A 21,156-nucleotide genomic window follows, 5' to 3' on the forward strand; every position below is an offset into this window, starting at 1 on the left:
AGTAGCTGGGCCCAGGTCACCCAAGTGGGAGACCTGGACTGAGTTCCTGGCTCCCAGTTTCAACCCAGCCCAGTCCCAGCCAGTGCAGGTATCTGAGAAGTGAATCAGTGGGTGGGGAGCTTCTGCCTCTCAAATAAGTAATTTTTAAAACACTTACTTTCTTACACACTTTCATTAGGTCAGGAATTTGGGGAGTGCCTTAGCCAAGTCACTGTGCCTGGTATGACTGGGTCGGCAATACTTGCCTCGTTAGATCTGTTTTACAAAACGGTTCACTCACAAGGCTGTGCAAAAATCCTGTCTCCTGACAAGCAGATTTCTAACTAGTACAACAGTCTCACGGATATATTAAACTAAAGAATATTGAGAATATCCTATTTTTAATGAGGAAAACCAGTTTCTTATCACTGTGGGGCTCATTTTCAGATATGTCTCTTCTTCAAACTTGGAGATTACTGCTTGCACTTCATAGTTTATATTTTAGTGACTCTAATTTGTTTAAAATGTATAATATTGGGGCTGTCACTGTGGCCTAACAAGTTGGGTTTCCACCTGCAGTGCCGACATCCCATATGGGTGCCAGTTTAAGCCTCAGTCACCCCACTTTCAATCCAGTACCCTGCTAATGTGTCTGGGAAGGCGGCAGAAGATGGCCCAAGTGCTTGGGCCCCTGCACCTATGTGGGAGACCCAGATGAAGCTCCTGGCTCCTGGCTTCAGTCTGGCCCAGCCCCAGCCACTGCAGCCATTTGGGGAGTGAACCAGAGGATGGAAAATTTCTCTGTCTCTCTTCCTCTCTCTGTAACTCCTTCAAATTAATAAAAAAAATGTTTAAAAAATTATTTATATGAAAGTTTGTACTTGTTTAAGCCAAATTATATAAACTTTATGAGTAAATAGGCAAATTATTTTAAAGTAATACTATATACAAAATAAACTTGTCTACAAAGATTATTTATTTTAAACTACTAAAGCAGCTTGTTAACTTTTTGTTTCTACTTAAATTACAAAGAATGCAAATATGTAAGCCAAAAATTTATTCAGCCATGCATGCAGCTGGATGTTGCTAAGCCTTATCCACAACAGCAGTTAGCAGAACTAACTGACAGGAATGGGAGGGAAGATGGGGATGCAAAAGGACACGAAAGAACTACGGGGAGGGAAGAGGCAGTTCCATGGAAAAATGAGCAATAAATTAATTCAAGAGCCACTTAATAACCCCATTGAATATTTGCATCCACTTCCACAACATCACTTTGCATTCACAGGAAAAACACTTGCCTACTGGCACTGTAAGAGGAGTCCACTGTGGTTGCAAGCTGAGCTGGATGTGAGGAAGGGTAGGTGACTAAGGCTGGTGAGAACTCTTGAGGGGAGGTGAGGTACTCGGGTGACGCCTGTTGCTGAGACTGCTGGTGCTGAGCCAGCATCTGCTGCTGCAAGAAAGCCTGCTGATATTGCTGCACCTGAAACAAGAAAGACATCACACACAACAGTGCTCAAGTCACGGAGGCATCAGCAGCGTCACAGTCCAAGTGCCACTTCCCTTCCTTTCCCCGTGGATGACAAAATCAGAAACCATTTATAATTTCACAGAGTAGCTCTACTGCCAGAAACCCAACGTGAGGAGAAATAAATCTACTCAAAAAGTGGTGAAGCTAGGCTCCCCTGATGAGATTCAGAAATCCATCTTTAAATATTTTAACAAAGAAATGAAAGAGCAGAGTCACTGGTACGGCAGTAGCTATTTAAAAAACTATTCTCTGAAGCAAACGCACTTTCTGGTGGGTTTAACTTTTAACTTGTCTATTCAAAAGATATCTGCTGAATGGAGGAAACCTATGACAGATTGCAGGCAACAGATCAGTCCCCTTCTACTACACAAGTACGTGATCAGGCAGTTACAACGTCCATATTCAGGTACCACTGTTCAGCACAATTTAAGGCTCCTGGGAAAATACTGGCTTTGCTAAAATAAATGACTAAATCAGGGTAATGTTGATGTGTGCTCCACTACTATAATGCATACTCAGAGAAGCGTCTCACACTTACCATCGCAGGATACTGTGATGCAGAAGGCTGCGGCTGAGAGGCTGAATGCATTAAAAACTGTTGTTGAAGCATCTGCTGCTGCTGCATTGCATGTTGATACTAGACGCAGGGAAAAAACCAAACCAATCATTGTTACTCATGGCTTTATCCCGCCAGAGTCCTTTTTTAAAGCACTGATTTCACCATAACAATTATTTGGAACATCAGCAGTCATTCACCAATATAAAACAGCCTGTAAGTGACTATTCCTTTATATGCTTATGAAAATTGATTTCAAAATTATCAAAAAAAAAAAAGAGAGATTTCTTGAAAGCTATGTTCAGCACAGTTCAAGGATGTCTGAAAGAAAGATAACCCTAAACATATATGGCTCCTTTTCCTAGCTGATGATGAACCCTAAAGTGACTTCTGGCCAGAACCCAGCACGGTAAATCCCCACTTCTCTCCAGCTCCTCCTCAATGAAGTCCTCGTCCACCCCATGGCACCACTTACTACCTGCTCTCTGAGTCTATCAATCAAAAGTAGAGGTTACCATAGGTCAATTTAAAACTTTTTAAAGGAAATCACAAATAGTTCTGCTGAGGTAACAGAACAGAACGTCAGTTCATCTTTTTCCTATGTCCCTCAAAATTCTAAATGCTGTTCTTTGCCCTTATAAAAGAAAAAATTTTAATAAAAACCATAAGATAATATCACTTCAGAGAAGCCTAATACTACCTTTCTAACAATATTATCATTAGTCTGTGAACTCAAAATGCAACCTAAAACAGATACTACTTGTCATCAACTGCAATGTCCATTTGTTTAACAGAGTACTCTTTAGGTATCTCACCAAACAAAAAACTAATACATAGTCCATAATAATTAGCAAACTGGGGAAAATACTTACAGGAACATAGATCAAGGTACCCAGAATCACGGTGTGGGGAGGAGGATTTAATGACATTCAAGTGATGCATCAATGTCCTTACTTAAAGAACAATAAAAACATTACCTGCTGCATATAAGCATCCTGAAGTAGCTGATGGTGCTGTGGCTGCTGGTGCGCCCCGCGTGGCTGTAGATGCAGCTGCTGTAACCTCCAGTCTCCCTGCTGTAGTTGCTGAAGGACTCTGTGCTGCTGTGGCGGCGGCTGCGAAGGCTGCTGAGGCAGGGCCTGGCCCAGTAAAACCTCAGGGCCATTTCCAGGTCTTAGTGCTCCTAAAACGGGTTTCCAAAAATGTCTATCAACACATTAAAAAGCTCAACAAAATGGCTACACTTCAAACAATTCATTTCAATAATAATTTAACTGGCCGGCGCCGTGGCTCAATAGGCTAATCCTCCACCTAGTGGCACCGGCACACCGGGTTCTAGTCCCGGTCGGGGCGCCGGATTCTGTCCCAGTTGCCCCTCTTCCAGGCCAGCTCTCTGCTGTGGCCAGGGAAGGCAGTGGAGGATGGCCCAAGTGCTTGGGCCCTGCACCCCATGGGAGACCAGGAGAAGCACCTGGCTCCTGCCATCGGATCAGCGCAGCGCGCCGGCCGCAGTGCGCCAGCCGTGGTGGCCATTGGAGGGTGAACCAACGGCAAAAGGAAGACCTTTCTCTCTGTCTCTCTCTCTCACTATCCACTCTGCCTGTCAAAAAAATAATAATAATAATAATAATAATAATAATAATAATTTAACTAAGGTGTACATACCTTATAACAGAGCAACTTCCATCAGCATGTAAGTCTAAAGGTGTTATTTACTGTAATTCTAAATACTCAGGGAACTTAATTATGTCATCTACAATTCTGAACAAATGAAAATCTTAGAAAAATTGCATGTTTCATGCTTTCCTCAAGAACACACCAGTCATGTCATATTCTGTGTTCAACTATATCATATTATGAGTAGGTGTCTTTGCTAATATGATTTTCTCAAGTTAGACTGCCATTTCCCACCTACTGAAATGTTATTATCCTTTAAAGTTTAGCTCAATCTCTCTTCCTTTGTCCCTCATCTAATGCTTCTATTTTATATATTACATTTCATTCCATCTTACACATTTTAATGGAAAAGCTATTGCAGAAATGGGACCCAAGTCCTTGAGGGGATGCCTTACTCTTTAGACCCAAAGAATCTTCTATGTAACAGATTCTCAATAAAACGCACACTACAATGAGTCCATTAACACAATCTCTTAAATGGATATTTAGAATCCACTTGTTACTCTTGGAAAATCCAATAAACTTTTTAAATTAGTTACAAAGATATAAACATCAGAAAAGATGAGACTAAATACAGTATAATCTCTATAGTCTTCCAAAACTATTCCTAATTTAAAATACAACTACTCCATATTAGGGGTGAAGGGAGAAGTGGATGAACTGTGCAAAGAGAAAGAGAAGGAACTTTGTCATTGATATCAACAGTTTCAAATCTCCCCAGGCCTAAGTACTAATAGCTCTAAGAAAAGTTTTATAACTATTTTTTAAATATATTTATTTTATTTATTTGAAAGGTAGAGTTACAGAGAGAGTAAGAGAGAGAAAGAGATCTTCCATCTGCTGGTTCACTCCCTGAATGGCTACAATGGCTATAGAGCTGGGCCAATCCAGAGCCAGGAGCCAGGAGCTTCTTCTGAGTCTCTCACATGGGTGCAGGGGCCCAAACATTCAGGCCATCTTCTGCTGCTTTCCAAGGCCATCAGCAGGGAGTTGGATCAGAAGCAGAGCAGCTGGGACTCAAACTGGCACCCATATGGGATGCTGGCGCCACAGGCAGAGCCTTAACCTCCTACAACACAGCACAGGTCCCATAACTATTTCTAATTATATATATAAAAAAAGGATACATGCCCATTTTAATTATTCTCAGAAATATTTATAAAAATACAAGGAAGAAAATGAAAATAACAATTGTACCACACAGACATAACTTGATATTTAAGTGTGAAAGAGTCAGGTCATTCCCTGATTATCCACTTACTACTCAGGGTCTTGATGTCTAGCCGAGCAATGTTCACTGCCAGAGCCCCACCTCCAGCACAGCAGTACCAAGTTATGACTGATGAGCCCTACACCTCACCTAACCAACTCTGACTTTGCTTTAGTGTCACCAGGCAAAGGAGAGAGCTCAAGCCATAACCAAAGAGCACCAGAACACCCTCAATCAACATCACAGCAATTTCACATAAAAGAATGCTTTCAAATACATCACAATTATCCATATTATTATTCTCCCTTTTGTAAATGATAACTCTAAGCCCAAGAAATGAATTCACCAAAAGATCAAATAAAAATAAGTAAGAACAGAAATCTAAATACAAAATTAGGCTTGATCTAATATAGACCTCATTTTTTTAAGACTTACTTTATTTGAAAGGCAGAGTTACAGAAGGAGAGAGGAAGAGACACAGAGAGATCGTCCATCTGCTAGTTCACTCCCAAAGTGGCCACAATGGCCAGGGCTGGGCGAGGCTGAAGCCTGGAGCCAGGAGCTTTATCTGGATCTCCCACATAGGTAGCAGGGTCCCAAGTATCTGGGTCATCTTCCACTGCTTTCCCAGACACATTACCAGGGACTGGATTGGAAGTAGAGCAGCTGGGGCTCAAACCAGTGACCATATGGGATGCTGGCATCACAGGAAGCAGATGATGGCTCAAGCTCTTGGTTTTCTGCCACCCATATGTGAAACCTGGGTGGAACTCCTGGCTCCTGGCTTCAGGAACATTGAGGCGCGGGTCAAGCCACTGCCTGTGACTATGGCATACTATATGAGTACCCATTCAAATCTCAGTTGCCCAGCTTCCTATCCAGCTCCCTACTAACGCGCCTGAGATGGCAACATAAGATGGCCTAAAGACTTGGGCCCTTGCCACCTATGTGAGAGACACGGATGGAGTTCCTAGTTTCGGGCTTCAGGCATGGCCCAGCCCCAACCATTACAGCCAATGAGAGAGTGAACCAGTAGATGGAAGACCTAGCTATCCATCTTTCTCTTTCCCTCTCTCTTTTTCTCTTTCAAATCTTTTTTTAAATGTTCATGACAACACTATTAATAATAGCAAATATCAGAAAAACCTAGTTACATAGATATATTCACAGTATAAAGATCTACTAAAACTACACAGTTGATCTATATGCTCTGCTAATCAAAGCTTTCCAAAATATACTAAGCAAAAAAAAAAAAAAAATCAAGTTGCAAAAAAGTAGAATAGGAATGACTTATGTTAAAGACAACCACAATTATTCCTATCTGTATAGATACATGCAAGAAAATGAAGGACCAGTGTGGTGGTGCAGCGGTTTGACGCCACTGCTTCCAATGCCGGCATTTCTGAGAGCATAGGTTCTAGTCACAGCAGCTTTGCTTTCAATCCAGCTCTCTGCTAATGCACCTGGGAAAGCAGGGGAAGATGGCCCAAATGCTTGGACCCTGCCACTCACATGAGAGATTCGGATGGAATTCTAGACTCCTGGCTGCCAGGACCCAGACCTTGTGGCCATCTGTTGAGTGAACCAGTGGATTGAAGATCTCTCTCTGTTCTCTCCCTCTCTCTCTCTCTCTGTCTCTCTTTCCAACTCTTTCAAACAAATGAATCTTAAAATTAAAAAAATATATATACGAAAGAGGGCTAGGAGGGTGTACACTTCTGGCTGCTGGTTAACTCAAAGGGAAAGGAGAGAGATGTTAAAAATACAAGGCGGGGGAGGGAGTATAATTTTTCCAACTTAAGCTGGAACCACGTAAGAAAAAGAAAAGAGCAAGCAGCCCTGACACAGGAACAGGCCTGTCACTCATGGCTAGGCCTGGGGCACTCTTGCTGAGCAGTTTCACACAGAACCAACCTCAGACAAGACCACTCTGAATGCCAAGAGTCAAGACCACTCCATAACTCTGTCTGAATACAGACAAAATCATGAACACTGGCCAAACCACAGAAATGATCCAGCATCCCCTGCCTTACCTCACGTGCCTAAATACTGCTTCTTTACATTAGAACCCTTAGCCTCCCTCCTTCAAGTTAAGGTTTATTCAGATACCTGATCCTATCATGCCCCCATTTCTGCTAATATCCAATACAGAGCAAAACCCAGTTTCCGTAAAGCCACCCTCAAGTTACTCAAGCCCAAATCCTTTAGCAAGCCTTTTCAATTTCCATCTTACCGAGATACTCCAAAAGACCCCCATAGTCTGGGAATTATAAACCTAACACATTCAACTACAAGTGTATTTCCTGGTGGTTTTTGGTTGGGAGGCACTGATACAAAAAAGTACAAGAACCCCCAATCCAAAAGGCAGAAACAGAGAAACTAACACTGAATAGGTACTTGAGACAGAATTTTCTAGATGCCAGACACTTTGCCATTTACTCCTCAGAACAGAAAAAAAAAATTACTTTCATTATACAGAAGAGAAAAGTGAGGTTGGAAATGGTAAAACGGGAATTAAACACAAATTACTTGAAATTCTATTGTTCTCTTTTCCATGGAATACCCTTCAAACAGGCATACCTGATTACTACATATGTAATGTAGCAATATGCCAGATAAAATACACATTATCTTCCCTGACCATATACTTCAGTAGCTAATAGTTAAAATCCTGAAGGGCTTATGATCCATCAGGCACTACATTAAGCTATCATTTACCCCTCTCTACAATCCTATAAGAGAGAGACTAGTAGTTTTGTAAGGTATATCACTGAAAAACGGAGGAAATTTTCTCAAACCACACTGATGAGACTCAAAGTGTGGACTCTTAACCATTGCCATAACCTAAATGAAAACATTTCAATATTAAAACAAGAAAGATTTGTCACAAAATAAAGTACAAATCGAGATTTCCTTGAAAGGGATCTTCAGATTATACTGCCAGATCCTTGAGAGAATCAAGTTTCCTCTAGAATATTAAGAAGTAAGTACCATACTGTGCCATAACACTTAAAAGACATTTTAGATTAGAAAAATAACTTTTCTCAAAATCAAATGAGAAGATAAGGTTTTTATGTTGTAAATGTGCACATGGTTCAAGACAGACTCTTTCACATATCACCTTCTACAGCTACAGTTTCAACTTGAATTTTTCCAGTGCAACACAATTTTCTACAACCCTCAAGATCTACTAGCTAATGGCTCTAAGAATAAAGTGGCATCTATAGAATCAAAACAAGCTGAGTTTTTCTATTATACCTTTGTATTGACAGTAACTTTCCTTTGCCTACAACTTTAGGGAAACAGGTTTATGAGGCATCACGATAAAGTGTCTTAACGCTTTGTATCATAAGTTTGCCAGTAATTTATAGCCCTAACAAATGAAACTATATAAGGTTTTTCTATGTTCACTATAAAGGGAATAGAGTTTGCAGGACTGTATTACCTTTTGGTCTGTGGTTATCGAATTCACCAGGAACTGGGACTTTAACAGGTGTTGCTGAACTTTGAATGGTCAGCACGCTGGGAGTGGCAGTAGCGGAGTTGGCCTTTGGTCTTTGTCTAGGTGCAATTGAGGTTTCTGTTGGTCCAATGGTATCTGTTATTCTATAAGACAAGAATACAATTCATTTCAAATATTTGGATTATTTTTAACATACCATTTGTTCAATAACCTCTACTAGTATTTCAATTGATCCAATTATTACTGAACATCACATTAGTCTTCTTGGCTTCCTTCCAAGTGCCACTCTCAAGAATTACATATTTGGGACCAATACTGTGGCATAGCAGGTAAAGCCCCCACCTGCGATGCCAGCATCCCATATGGATGCCAGTTCTAGTCCCAGCTGCTCCACTTCCAATCCAGCTCCCTGCTAATATACCTGGGAAAGCAGCAAAAGATGGCCCAAGTGCTTGGGCCCCTGCACCCAGGTGGGAGACATGGATGAAGCTTCTAGCTCCTGGCTTCAGGCTAGCCCAGCTCCAGCCACTGTGGCCATTTAGGGAGTGAACCAGCAGATGGAAGACCTCTCTCTTTCTCTTTTAATCTCCCCCCAACTCTGCCTTTCAAATAAACAAATCTTATTAAAAACTAAATATTTAAGGAAGAAAGGAAAGAAAACTAATTTTCCTTTAAGATGGTACACTGCCATTGACAATCTGTCACTGAAGGTGCCAGAGAAAGAATACTTTTAACGAGATGAAATGAGACTGAAGGGGAACAGACAGATACCTTCTCATAAGGATTTGAACAAAACTGACAGCCAACTCTTTGAACTAGTCAGAGAAATAAAAACAAAAAAAATAAGAAAATAATCTCTACTGGTTGAGACTTAAATAAAAAGAAAAGAATGCACCTCAGGGATTTTAAAACAAAAGGAGTCAAAAATTTTAGCAGTAAGTGCTACCTGCTCATATTCAACCTCTTGTATTTTCAAATTTGCTTTACTTGAAACACCAAATGGAAATTACATGAAATCCTGCCAACTAGGACTTAGCATAGGCACCAGATGTGGGTGGTCAAGTATTAAACACATTTGTAAAAGCAAGAAACAGTAAATAAGTCTTAGAAGACTGAGATATTTGCCTTTCTTTTTCAGAAAAAAAAAGTCATGTAAAATCTAAACATTCCTATCCATCAACTTTGCTTTCTATAAAGTCAGTAAAAAACTCAAATATTTTTGAGTAGGGTCAAATGTTCACTTTCCAGCAAGATTTACTAAGTTCCCTCACCACATTTTCAAGTGACTTAATACTTTAACTTTTAGACACGTGATTATTTCATGCACACATCTGCTACATTATGAAAAAGCCCACTGCCAGAATCTAAAGTTCTTTCCTAACCTCTTCAGGAACCACAAGAGGGAGCCCTGTTAACAACTATCTTTTCAAGAAGTTGGGGAAATGATACAAAAAATACATTACATGTGTATGTGCTATTTTCTAAATGTGACACCTTTTAGGTAAGAAGGATATGGTACAAATCGTATGAAAACTGATCATATATACATGTGTGTATGTGTATACATGTAATCAATTTTATCTCATTTTAATGATAATCAAGTATTTACTCAATTCAAACTACAGGCCATGGCACTAAGTCCAATCAATGCTGTACCCCTCTCAGTTCAAGTAATTTATTTATGCACTCTCTCTGTTTAACTCTGCATTCTTTAGCAAGTGGCTAGTGTAGGTCACCCTTGACTTTGACTTGTTTCTGATCTAAACTTAAAACAACACACATGAGAACAGCAAACGCTCTGAATAGCATTTTGAAAGTCTGCAGAGGGGCTGGCACTGTGGCCTCGCAGGTAAGGCCACCACCTGCAGTGCCAGCATCCCATACAGGTGCCGGTTCAAGTCCTGGCTGCTCCACTTCCGATACAGCTCTCTGCTGTGGCCTGGGAAAGCAGTGGAGGATGGCCCAAGCACTTGAGTCCCTGTACCTGCATGGGAGACCCTGAGGAGTCTCCTGGTTCTTGGCTTTGTAAAGGCCCAGCTCCAGCCGCTGCAGCCGTTTGGGGAGTGAACCAGTGGATGGAACACCTTTCTTTCTCTCTCTCTCTCTTTCTCTCTCTGTAACTCTTTCAAATAAATAAATAAATCTTCTAAAAAAATAAAAAGTCTGCAGAAAGTATTCAATCTAATGTCTCCAACTTATTTTCCACTGTACCAGTCTCTGTATATAATTACTGATTCCCAGTAAAACACTGCACAACAATGTCTTCCAAGAGTTTACAATACACCTAAGGAAACAGTAGAGAATGGTGAAAATTTCACAAAATATAAGATGGGAAATAACAGGTGTCAAACTAGTGCTGTCAAGAATTTCAGAGGACTACTTCCACCTTTAACCTAATGGCTAAAGAAGGCTTCAGGTAGAACTGCAGATTAAAAATTTTAAATAATTATGATTTCATCAGATCATGATCTGTGAAGGAAGAGGAAGACAAGACCTTGACAGGTTAGGCAGAGAGAAGACATAAAACTGACAGAAATGAAGAGAAGCACGTACTTACTGCATGTGCACTGCTGCGCTGCCTCATCTGCCTACAACAGTCCCAGAGCAGTTTCCTCCGCTTCCTCACTATTACCCCAACAGCCTTCCTAAAACGGAGACTTTTCTCCTGTCAAACTCTGCACTGGTTTCCTGTGCAAGGAGAGAGATCCCCAAGACATCTGCCAGGCAAGTACAAAGGCTTCAGAGTCCCAGGGCGGATACAGTGTGAGATGGTGAAGGGCCTGGTGAGAAGCACCGACGTGGCGCAGACGACGCACAGCGGGCAGACAACATCCGTAAGAGCTCGGGAAACATGCATGATGCAACCAGCTGCTGACAGACCCAGTCCCCACCATGCCTTTTACATGAAGAGACACCTAACAATCTGCGGATATTAAATTTTGCACACATTTAAATTTTTCCACGTTCTTCATTGATACTAATAAAGAGTAAATCTATATTACCAATATGCAAAAAGGAATTTTATTTTTAAATATACATAATATATTTGACATATATAAATAAGCACTGATTTTTTTATTTTTCTTTAATATGAGAGAGAAACAAAGAGAGAAAGTGAAAATAAGAGAGAGCTCCTATCTGCTGGTTTTTATTCTGCAAATGCCAAGGCTGGGCCAGACTGATACCATGATCCAGAAAGTCAATCCAGATCTAACACGAGGGTAGCAAGAACTCAGTTACTTCAGCCATCACCACTGCCTCTCAGGGTCTGCATAAGCAGGAAGCAAAAGTCAAGAGCCACAACCAGAATTCAAATCCTGGCATTCTGATGTGGGACACGGACACCTTACCTGGTATCTTAACTGCTAGGGTAAACACTCAACCCCAGTAGTGTGAATTTTAATTGTACTATTCCATCTGCTTGTAACTGTATAACTATAACTTGTGTCATGGTGAAAAGACATTCAAATCATTCTTGCTCAGTTGATTCATGTTTTTTTTAATCTATAACTTCTTTGTTAAAAATTTAATTATTAATAAATTCATTTAAAAACACATCATAATAAAACCTAACTGACAAGAGCTATAATAATTCATAATTAGCCCTCAACTGTAACAGCAGTTGCTAATTAAAGCTGTGACATAGGTGAGGAAGACTGATGACCACGCTGGAGTCCTGGGAGTCAGATGCAGCTTCACTCCTTTGTCTCCTCCTCAAGATAGCATTTGAAATTCAAGTGAATGTAGATATTTCTAGAGTGATTTCCTATTCTTTTTGTTTATCTATTTAATAATTATTAATTAATTTGAAAGGCAGAGTTACAGAGAGGGGAAGAGAGAGGGAGATCTTCCATCTGCTGGTTCATTCCCCAAATGGCTACAATCTCCAGGACTGAGCCACACAGAAGCCAAGAGCCTAGAACTCCATCCAGGTCTCTCACATGGGTGGCAGGGGTCCAAGCTTCTGGGCCGCTGCCTTCTCAGGGGCATTAACAGGGAGCTGGATCAGAAGTGGAGCTGCCAGCCAGGCCACAAACTGCTACCCATTGCAGGTAGCAGCTTACCCACTGCGCTACTGCAGCCCCCCCATATTCTTTGTAAAAGGAAGTCATTCACAAAGGATATCTTAACAATTTCTAAATAACAGATCAATTACAACACATCAAACTACCAAGTGAAAAAAAGAATTGATCAGAAGTACAAACTTCTCAGCAGGACATCATTTATTAGTAGAGCAGCTCCTGACGGGCACTCACCTGTTTCCCAGGCTTCACCCCCAACTCCTCGCACCTGTGTCCTCTTGTGCTCCAGCCTTGCTGACGCACAAGGGCCACGCTGCTACCCGGATGGCCTTCCTGCTAGAGCGCAGGGCCCAGCCTTCCCAGCGATGAGTCATCCGTCGAGGAAGAGCCCAGCGGGCTGCTCCACTGAAGCCTTTCCTGTGCTCCCTCCTCTCTGCTCCGCCCTGCCCTCCTCCTCACCCTCAGAAGCTGCCTCAAGTCTGTCAAGCTTTAACATCTACTTGCCAACTGGAATGTGCACTGCTTCTTTTTCTTTGAATTTCCAGTAGCTATATCTTGCACATTAAAGGTATATGACAAGTACATTTTTTTGTCTTTTATGTCAAATAAAACACTGCATAAGAAAGATATAATACCAAATAGCTATGACAGAGGAATCTTCCCAAACACAAAAATTATACCTAATATCTACAATACAGTCCTCCTTATCAACTGGTACAGTTTTTAAAAAAGGAAAAAGATCAATCATTAACATATCAGGTCTCAGCCTCTGAGCCTACATAATATATTTTAAAGCTAATAATGCAATAAACTATGAAAATATTTTAAAATATTTCTTAACCAGTCTTCAAAAATACAAAGGTGCTTTTAAAAGTTCATGGGTAATGGAATTAAAAGGTAAGTTTTTTATGATACAAAAAGCTTTTAAATCCCATAAATGAGAGCTTTTCAAAAAGTTCATGGGAAATACATGTTACTAAAACACTGTATGGGCCAGTGCAATGGCTAAGCCTCTGCCTGCAGTGCCTGCATCCCATATGGGCATCGGTTCCAGTCCTGCCTGCTCCTCTTCTGAACCAGCTCTCTGCTATGGCCTGGGAAAGCAGTGGAAGAAGGTCCAGGGGCTTGGGCCCCTGAACCCACATGGGAGACCCAGAAGTTGTTCCTGGCTGCTGGTTTCGGATTGGCTCAGCTCCGGCTGCTACGCCCATTTGGAGAGCGAACCAATGAATGAAAGACCTCTCTCTATGTCTCTCCCTCTCTCTGTAACTCTACCTCTCAAATAAACAAATAAATCTAAAAAAAGAAAATACTATTATGAAATTCAATATTTTTGTACCAAAATAAGCCTTTTTATTCAATTTTCCACGAACATTCTGAACTACACTTATACTAGTTGTTACAAACTGCAAAATACATATTCTAGTTGTCTGTAATAACTAATTTCTCTTCCTTAAATTTAAAAAATAAGCGTATTAGCTGTGAAACAAAATTTCCTAAATTTAAGTTGCCATATGCTGAAAAGGCCAACCCCCCCATAAAGATCCACTATACCGTCACCAGGAAACAATCACTTCCTTGTTGCTGAGAGTGAGCAGTTCAAATGGGACTGATGTTAAACCTACAAACTCATAAAAATTCATTTAAAAAAGTTTCTTTCACATCTGCCATCAAAACTAAACCACATGAAATAAGCCACACAGCATTTTTTGTGGATGATGATATTGAACTAATGACACTGCTAGGATTAAAACAAGAAGCATCACCTTTTTTTCAGAAATGCCTTTGCAATGTCAGCATAGCTCGGCCTACCTGGCTTTTATTTGGCTTTTCCTAGCAGCGGCTTCACTAGCAGTCATCGGTTCAGGAAGAGCTGAAGGAATAGGAGAATTCTTGGGAGGAAAAAAAGTGAGAGCGAACTTTTCATTTTAGTTTCTATTTGAATTGCAGAAAGCTTTAAAAAAATTTATAAAAGCACTACTTTCACAATAGATTCTTACAAATAATTGATTTATATTTGCCAGATCTAATTTGATAGTAACACTACATATTACACAAATGTCACTTTCATTTTTCATGGAAATCCTTGGAAAATAAGTAGAATATCACTTCATACACTTTATGAATGGGTAAATCTTGGTTAAAAAGAGTGTATTACACTTGTAAATCACCGACTACACTGAACCTTGGCAAAAGAAGCAAACACAAGGCATAAAGTGCTTTTCTAAATATTATAGATAATTTCCCTAGCACAGATGATGGAAGGCCTTACTCATTGGTTTACGCCCAATGTCTGGGTCACAGCAGGTACTCCAAACACTGAATAAAAAAACTAAAGAGCCAGTCAAATGGCAAATAACGCAAAAGCTACTATCATTATTAGGATGTTAGAACTGTGTAACTTTCAGTTTTAACAGAGAAAATATTTCATATATATGCTATGGACTCAAAAATAAAATAGAAAAGTACCACACATTCCTCCCTTTTTCTTGGTGACATAGATTATACATTCTACTTAAAGGAAACTCTATGAGAACAAATTAAGCCAGAATGATCTTTACAATACTGAGAGTGGCTTAAAATCACTGATGACTATCTATGAATATTTAACAGCGATTAAAATTAGCAAAGACTTGCCATACACAGTTCATCTGAAGTAGTGAGGTGCCCTATGCAGCAGCAAACACAACTCAGAGCATTTGCATGCTGTTAGCTATTGCCAACTGAGCAATGGTGATGGACTTGGCACTGAGTTTTACATTTATCAGCTGTAACTCTTATCACTACTATCCTCACTTTATAGAAAAAAGACATGCATATTAAGTAACCTCCCCCAAAGATTTAAAATCAGTCACTCATAAGACAGAATGAAACCCAGGGCTCTCCATTTGTAATGCATGTGCTCTTTATACCAAAGCTTCCCAAAGACTCTCAGTTAACAGAGCATTTAGCATAATTTTTCATGACATCTTCTGGGAAAAACAAAAGTGAATAATCCTGTTTATTAAATGTTTTAGCCCAAACAACTTAATAAACATAGCCTGTACTGAGCCAGACAGATGTCACTATGGTTCCCACGAAAACGTAAAATATACAGCGATCCCGGAGTCTGCTATAGCTCTCCAAGGCGCCTCAGTGCACACAGTCTGGGAAGTGTGGTTTTACACCAAAAATATAACTGTAAACATGCCAGCGGACCACTTGCCATGGAACAGGTAACTCTCAAAGTTCATAAATCCACACATGATAAAATGAAATTTAAATTCATACGGTACTGGGAAAACTACTTACATTGATGTTGGAGACTGGACAATCCTTTTTGGCAAATTTAAATGCAAAATATGACACCTGAAAAATATCCGGTCTACGTTCTGGATCTGGTTCAAGCATGAATCCTACAAAAATAGATCAAAATGTTAAGAAGTTTTAGTGAACATAGAGATGCAACTTAGGAAATGCTATAGGGATAAAACTTTTTTCTTTCTGTTCCATTCTAAGACCAGTGATATTCCAGCACACTTTGTTAATGTTTATGGAAAATACAGAAACTCCATTTTATAAACGAACTTAAAGAAGATTAACCCAAACTAAATATAGTTGTGTACCAGAACTGATTACTCTCATATGAAACTGATAAAAACCAAAACTAAAGTTTAGTGAATAGGAAATTATTCAAGAAAGTTTCAAGGTGGTGGTGGATGAGGAGGGAATTCAAAATAAGTTTAACTATTATCTAATATACTTTCATTAATCTTTAAATGACCCTGAAACAGTGAACACAAAGCTAAGCTGTACACATTGTAATATATTTAACAAGGCTTTACAAGACTGGCATTACAGTTTTCCAAAAACCTACTTTTTCCCCAGGCTGGTGCTCATGATACCCGCTCCAGTTCTGTACCTTAACCTGTTATTCACATCATGACCAAAAATATGCACAGAGTTTGTACATTATAAACAGATTTCACACCAATCTTATAGCATTGCTTGAAATGCCACTTACCTATTTCTTCCTGAACTTCTAATTCAAAATTTCTCAAGAAGGTAGTTATTTACACTCAATTTTACAATAAAAAATTCATATTGTCCTAAGACAACGCCATGTCTAACTCTGCTTCATTAAGTTCTCATGCTTAAATTATTTTTAAACTATTTGAAATATAATTTATAGCATCAGATCATCTTGAAGTTTGCTAATAATGTGTAGTTCTAAGCATATAAATGGCTAACATATAATTATAAATCAAAATATATTTTTCCTTCAAATTGATGTAATATTTTAAACAACGAATACGTAACGTTTACAATGACACATTAAGCTTATTTTTACTAAAAACACAGTTGTGTGACAAATGATACTGAGTTCAAGAAACATGGGGATTTACTTGTGAGATCCCATTCTCAGTTTTAACAATATAAAAGCCCTCCATGTAACTCAATTTCATATATTTTAAATGTAAGCACATCAGTTAAGATTTTTATCATTTTATCCTCATGGTTATGTTGAAATAACAAAAAACATTTTAATTCTAGTATTAACTACTTTGTATTCAACTTCATCCCAGAAAAGATTTCAGGAATTTACCAAGGTCTATTTATTTAATTACCCAAAATAAATCATGTTTTATCTCAATACACACATTTTAAAAGTAACAGCAGCATACAAATTAATTCACTCAAATAAATTTAATCATGCTTTTTAACAAAAGTATTCATAATTTTAAAAAACAATCAAATCTCAAGAAATCTATCAAATTCACAAACTTATGATCATAGTCTTCTAGTCCAACAAATTTATTTGGTTTTAAATCCAATTTCAAGAGTAGCTATTATAAATAGTCTTACTTTAGGGACTTGAAGTGGAAGATAAAACAAAGAGTCTTTAAAGGTAAGAGAAATTTAGGACTAACAGAGAAGTAAGGAGGGTGAAGCAAACAAGATAATAAGGTCAGTAAAGAAACTTGCTGCTAAATGCAGGTCCAAATTTGAGCTTTCAACTTTCTAGCTGTCATAATAAATAGGGCAACGTGATACATTGCATGAACCACTGTGTCCGAAACAAAACAGTGCTAAGGAAAAACACACAATTCTTAATCCTGAAAAGCAGAGCGAATTCACCCTCGAATCTTTCCAAAGATGGCTGACACAGAGTGAGACATCAGTCAAGAATTCCACTGAGGGAACAAGGTCCTGTCTCACACTCTTTCAGAGGGGCCTTCTGGAGTGACACCTAACTAAAGTTCAGCAAGAGCCGTTCCACAGGGGTAGAGAACGGAATAGTACAAGAATACACTTCCCAGGGCCGGTGCTGTGGCATAGCGGGTTAAAGCCCTGATCTGAAGAGCCGGCATTCTAGTCCCAGCTGCCCCTCTTCTGATCCAGCTCTCTGCTATGGCCGGGGAAAACAGTAGAAGATGGCCCAAGTGCTTGGGCCCCTGTACCCACGTGGGAGATCTGGAAGAAGCTTCTGGCTCCCAGCTTCGGATCAGTGCAACTCTGGCCATTGTGGCCATCTGGAGAGTGAACCAGCAGATGGAAGACCTCTCTCTCTATCTCTATCTCTTTCTCTGTAACTCTTTCAAATAAAAAAAAAATTTAAAAAAAAAAATACACCTCCCGAGTGGCCTAGCTCAAACAAAAACTTAAGAATATAGAGCACAAAGATCCTTCAGGCAATTATACACAGTTTTTCTTTCACAGTAGTTGAGAAGCACGGAAGAAATGAACAGATTTGAGATTTTATGTCCTAAGCAATGTTGATACAGGTAATTTTCTCTCAAGTTAAGAACAATGCCACAGCTTCCAACGATCAACTAGTCAGGTTTGAGGTAGAACTGACATTATTGTATAAAGAAGTAAAAGGTTCTAGTTCCTGTTCACATATGACAGTACACAGTACACCTGCTAAAACCAATTTAATTTATCTAACTGTAAGGATCCCAACTTCCGTGATAGAAAACCAACATATAAGGTCATGACTAGTATCTTCTGTAATGAAGTAGATTAGAAAATATTGGAGTGTATTAATGTCGTAAGCATAAGCAGTATTCCATGAACTGTGTGTGTGTGGTAGTAGCAATAGTAGCAGCAGCAGCAGCAGTAGCTCATACCAAAATGTATGATTTAAACTGGATCACAATAAAAAAAGTCTGATGGGGCAGGCATTTGGTCTAGATGTTAAGAAACTGGTCAGGACACCTGCAACCCAAATCAGATTGCCTGGATTTGAGTTCTGACTCTGTTCCTGATTCCTGCTAATGCCACTCGGAACACAGCAATAATAACTCAAGAACCTGGGTTCCTACCACTCAGGTGGGAGAAATTGATAGAACACCTGGCTCCCAGCTTTGGCTTAGCTCAGCCCTAGCCACTACAGGCTCTTGTAGAGTGAACTAGGGAATGGGGATGCACTCTTTTTTACTCTCTGGCCCCTTCTCAAATAAAACTAAGAAAAAACAATATTGAGGCCAGTGTTGTGGCATAGCAGGTTAAGCCAAAGCCTGCAATACCAGAATCCCTTATAGGCATATGTTCATGTGCCAGCAGCTCTACTTCCAATCCAGCTCACTACTGGTGGCCTGAGAAAAGCAGCAGAAAATGGCCCAAGTATTTGGTCTCTGCCACCCACATGGGGGACCCAAATAAAGCTCCTGGCTCTGGACCTGGGTCTGGTCCAGCACCAGCCATTGTGGCCATCTGGGGTGGGGGTGAGGGCAGCAGATGGAAGATCTCTCCCTCTAACTCTGGTCTTCAAAATAAATACATCTTAAATAATAATGATAATAATAAAGTTTGAAACTATTGTCCTAGTATATTGCCGTACATAACCTCTAACATTGTAACTCAATTCTTCCCCACATGAAAGACAATGATTTATCTAATTTAACTGTTGGACTAGAAAAAAGAATTAAGTGCATCCATTCATCAATCTCTGACGCTCCTTCTTTCAGAACCAGTTATTCGCCAAACATACAGGTTCTCTGCTAAACTATTTTTGGCAAGTGGCTTTCTTCTGCGGAAGAACTCTGGTTTCCCAGCACTGCTCTACTCAGTAAGGGTAAAGCTGGGGCTCAGTACAGAATAACAGGCCTATCTAGCTTCAGATGCAAATTTCATTCTGCATTCTCCTTTATCAGGAGGTTGAATATCCCTTACCAAAAATATCTGAGACCGAAACTGTTTCAGATTTGTTTTTGTTTTCCTACATATGCTGAGATTTCTTAAGAAGTGGGACCAAGTCTAAACATGAAACTCATTTATGTTCCATATATACACAGAGCCTAAAGTAATTTTACACATGAGGTCGAATATGAAATTTTTTCCATGTGGCATCATGTTGGTACTAAAAGAGTTCTGAATTTTGGAGGATTTCAAATTTCACTTTCCAGATTAGAGATGTTCAACCTAAAATAAGGTTAACTGTTGCATCACATGAGCTCCTATGCCCATCTCCAATTTTGCTCTACGGATAATGATAATTTTTTAAAAGTTAGAAGTTTTGGGGTCAGCGCTCTGGCATAGCAGGTAAAGCCACCGCCTGCAGTGCCAGCATCCCATATAGGCACCAGTTCAAGTCCCGGCTGTTCCACTTCCAATCCAGCTCTCTGCTATGGCCTGGGAAAGCAGTGGAAGATGACCCAAGTCCTTGGGTCCCTGCACCTGTGTGGGAGACCCAGAAGAAGCTCCTGGCTCCTGGCTTCAGATCGGCACAGCTCCGCCCCCTGCAGCCAATCGGGCAGTGAACCAGCAGATGGAAGACCTCTCTCTGCCTCTCCTCTCTCTGTGTAACTCTGAACTTCAAATAAATACATAAGGGGCCAGCGCTGTGGCGCAGAAGGTTAATGCCCTAGCCTGAAGTGCTCGCATCCCATATGGGCACCGGTTCAAGACTTGGCTGCTCCACTTCCAATCCAGCTCTCTGCAATGGCCTGGGAAAGCAGTGAGGATGGCCCAGGCCCTTGGGCCCCTGCACCAGTGTGGGAGACCTGGAGGAAGCTCCTGCCTCCTGGCTTCGGATTGGCACAGCTCTGGCCATTGCAGCTAACTGGGGAGTGAACCATCAGATGGAAGACCTCTCTTTCTCTCTCTCTCTCTCTCTCTCTGCCTCTCCTTCTCTCTGTGTAACTCTGACTTTCAAATAAATAAAATAAAATACATAAATTTTTTTAAACAGTTAGAAGTTTTGAAAGTTATCACCAAAATAAATGATACCTATTTGCAGACACAGAAATAGTTCAATTGATTTGAACATTAACGATGCATATACATATTAAAATATAACATGGCACCCCATAAATGTTAACAATTTTTTGTATGAGTTAAAGTAAAATACCTTACTATCAAATAAAAACATGCCCTTGGAGAGGAGTAGATTAAGGAATATGTATGTCCATTTCATCCAAAAGTGGTGTCACGTGATTAAGTTTAAAAACAAAATCACACCCTTGCTTACTCAACTTCAATGGTCACAAGACCTTTACCACTGACCCTGATTCTACCACAAAGATAAAATCAAGTTCTAAAAACATTTGCTACACAGAAATAAGTGGATATTTTTCTGCTCAACTTAACTGTGTAAATCTTTCTATTGACACAAACACCATCAATCCAAGCTGAGAACACAAAATAGTCTCAGCATTGAAAGAAGGATATGATTAAACCAACACAGTATTTCCTACTGAGCTATCAGACAATTCTGGGTAAGAAACATTTATC

The 21,156-nt window shown here is 39.9% G+C and overlaps 1 protein-coding gene across 3 annotated transcripts in view; it reads right to left on the reverse strand.

Annotated features, from left to right (window-relative positions):
- The window catches only part of BMP2K (BMP2 inducible kinase), a 150,941-nt gene that overhangs the window by 43,155 nt on the left and 86,630 nt on the right, over window positions 1-21,156 (reverse strand). For all 3 annotated transcript variants that reach the window (XR_011378386.1, XM_008267688.4, XM_002716997.5), the window contains exons 8-13: window positions 15,733-15,836; window positions 14,254-14,333; window positions 8,402-8,562; window positions 3,047-3,252; window positions 2,052-2,150; window positions 1,281-1,465 (exon numbers count right to left, since the gene is read on the reverse strand). Coding sequence is in view for 2 of the 3 variants with exons in the window: in XM_008267688.4 (XP_008265910.1) it covers window positions 1,281-1,465; window positions 2,052-2,150; window positions 3,047-3,252; window positions 8,402-8,562; window positions 14,254-14,333; window positions 15,733-15,836 (835 nt within the window). In the remaining variant the exon portion in view is untranslated. The remainder of the gene's footprint in view (window positions 1-1,280; window positions 1,466-2,051; window positions 2,151-3,046; window positions 3,253-8,401; window positions 8,563-14,253; window positions 14,334-15,732; window positions 15,837-21,156) is intronic.

This window comes from Oryctolagus cuniculus, chromosome 8 (genome assembly GCF_964237555.1).
Source record: "Oryctolagus cuniculus chromosome 8, mOryCun1.1, whole genome shotgun sequence".
NCBI lineage: Eukaryota > Metazoa > Chordata > Mammalia > Lagomorpha > Leporidae > Oryctolagus > Oryctolagus cuniculus.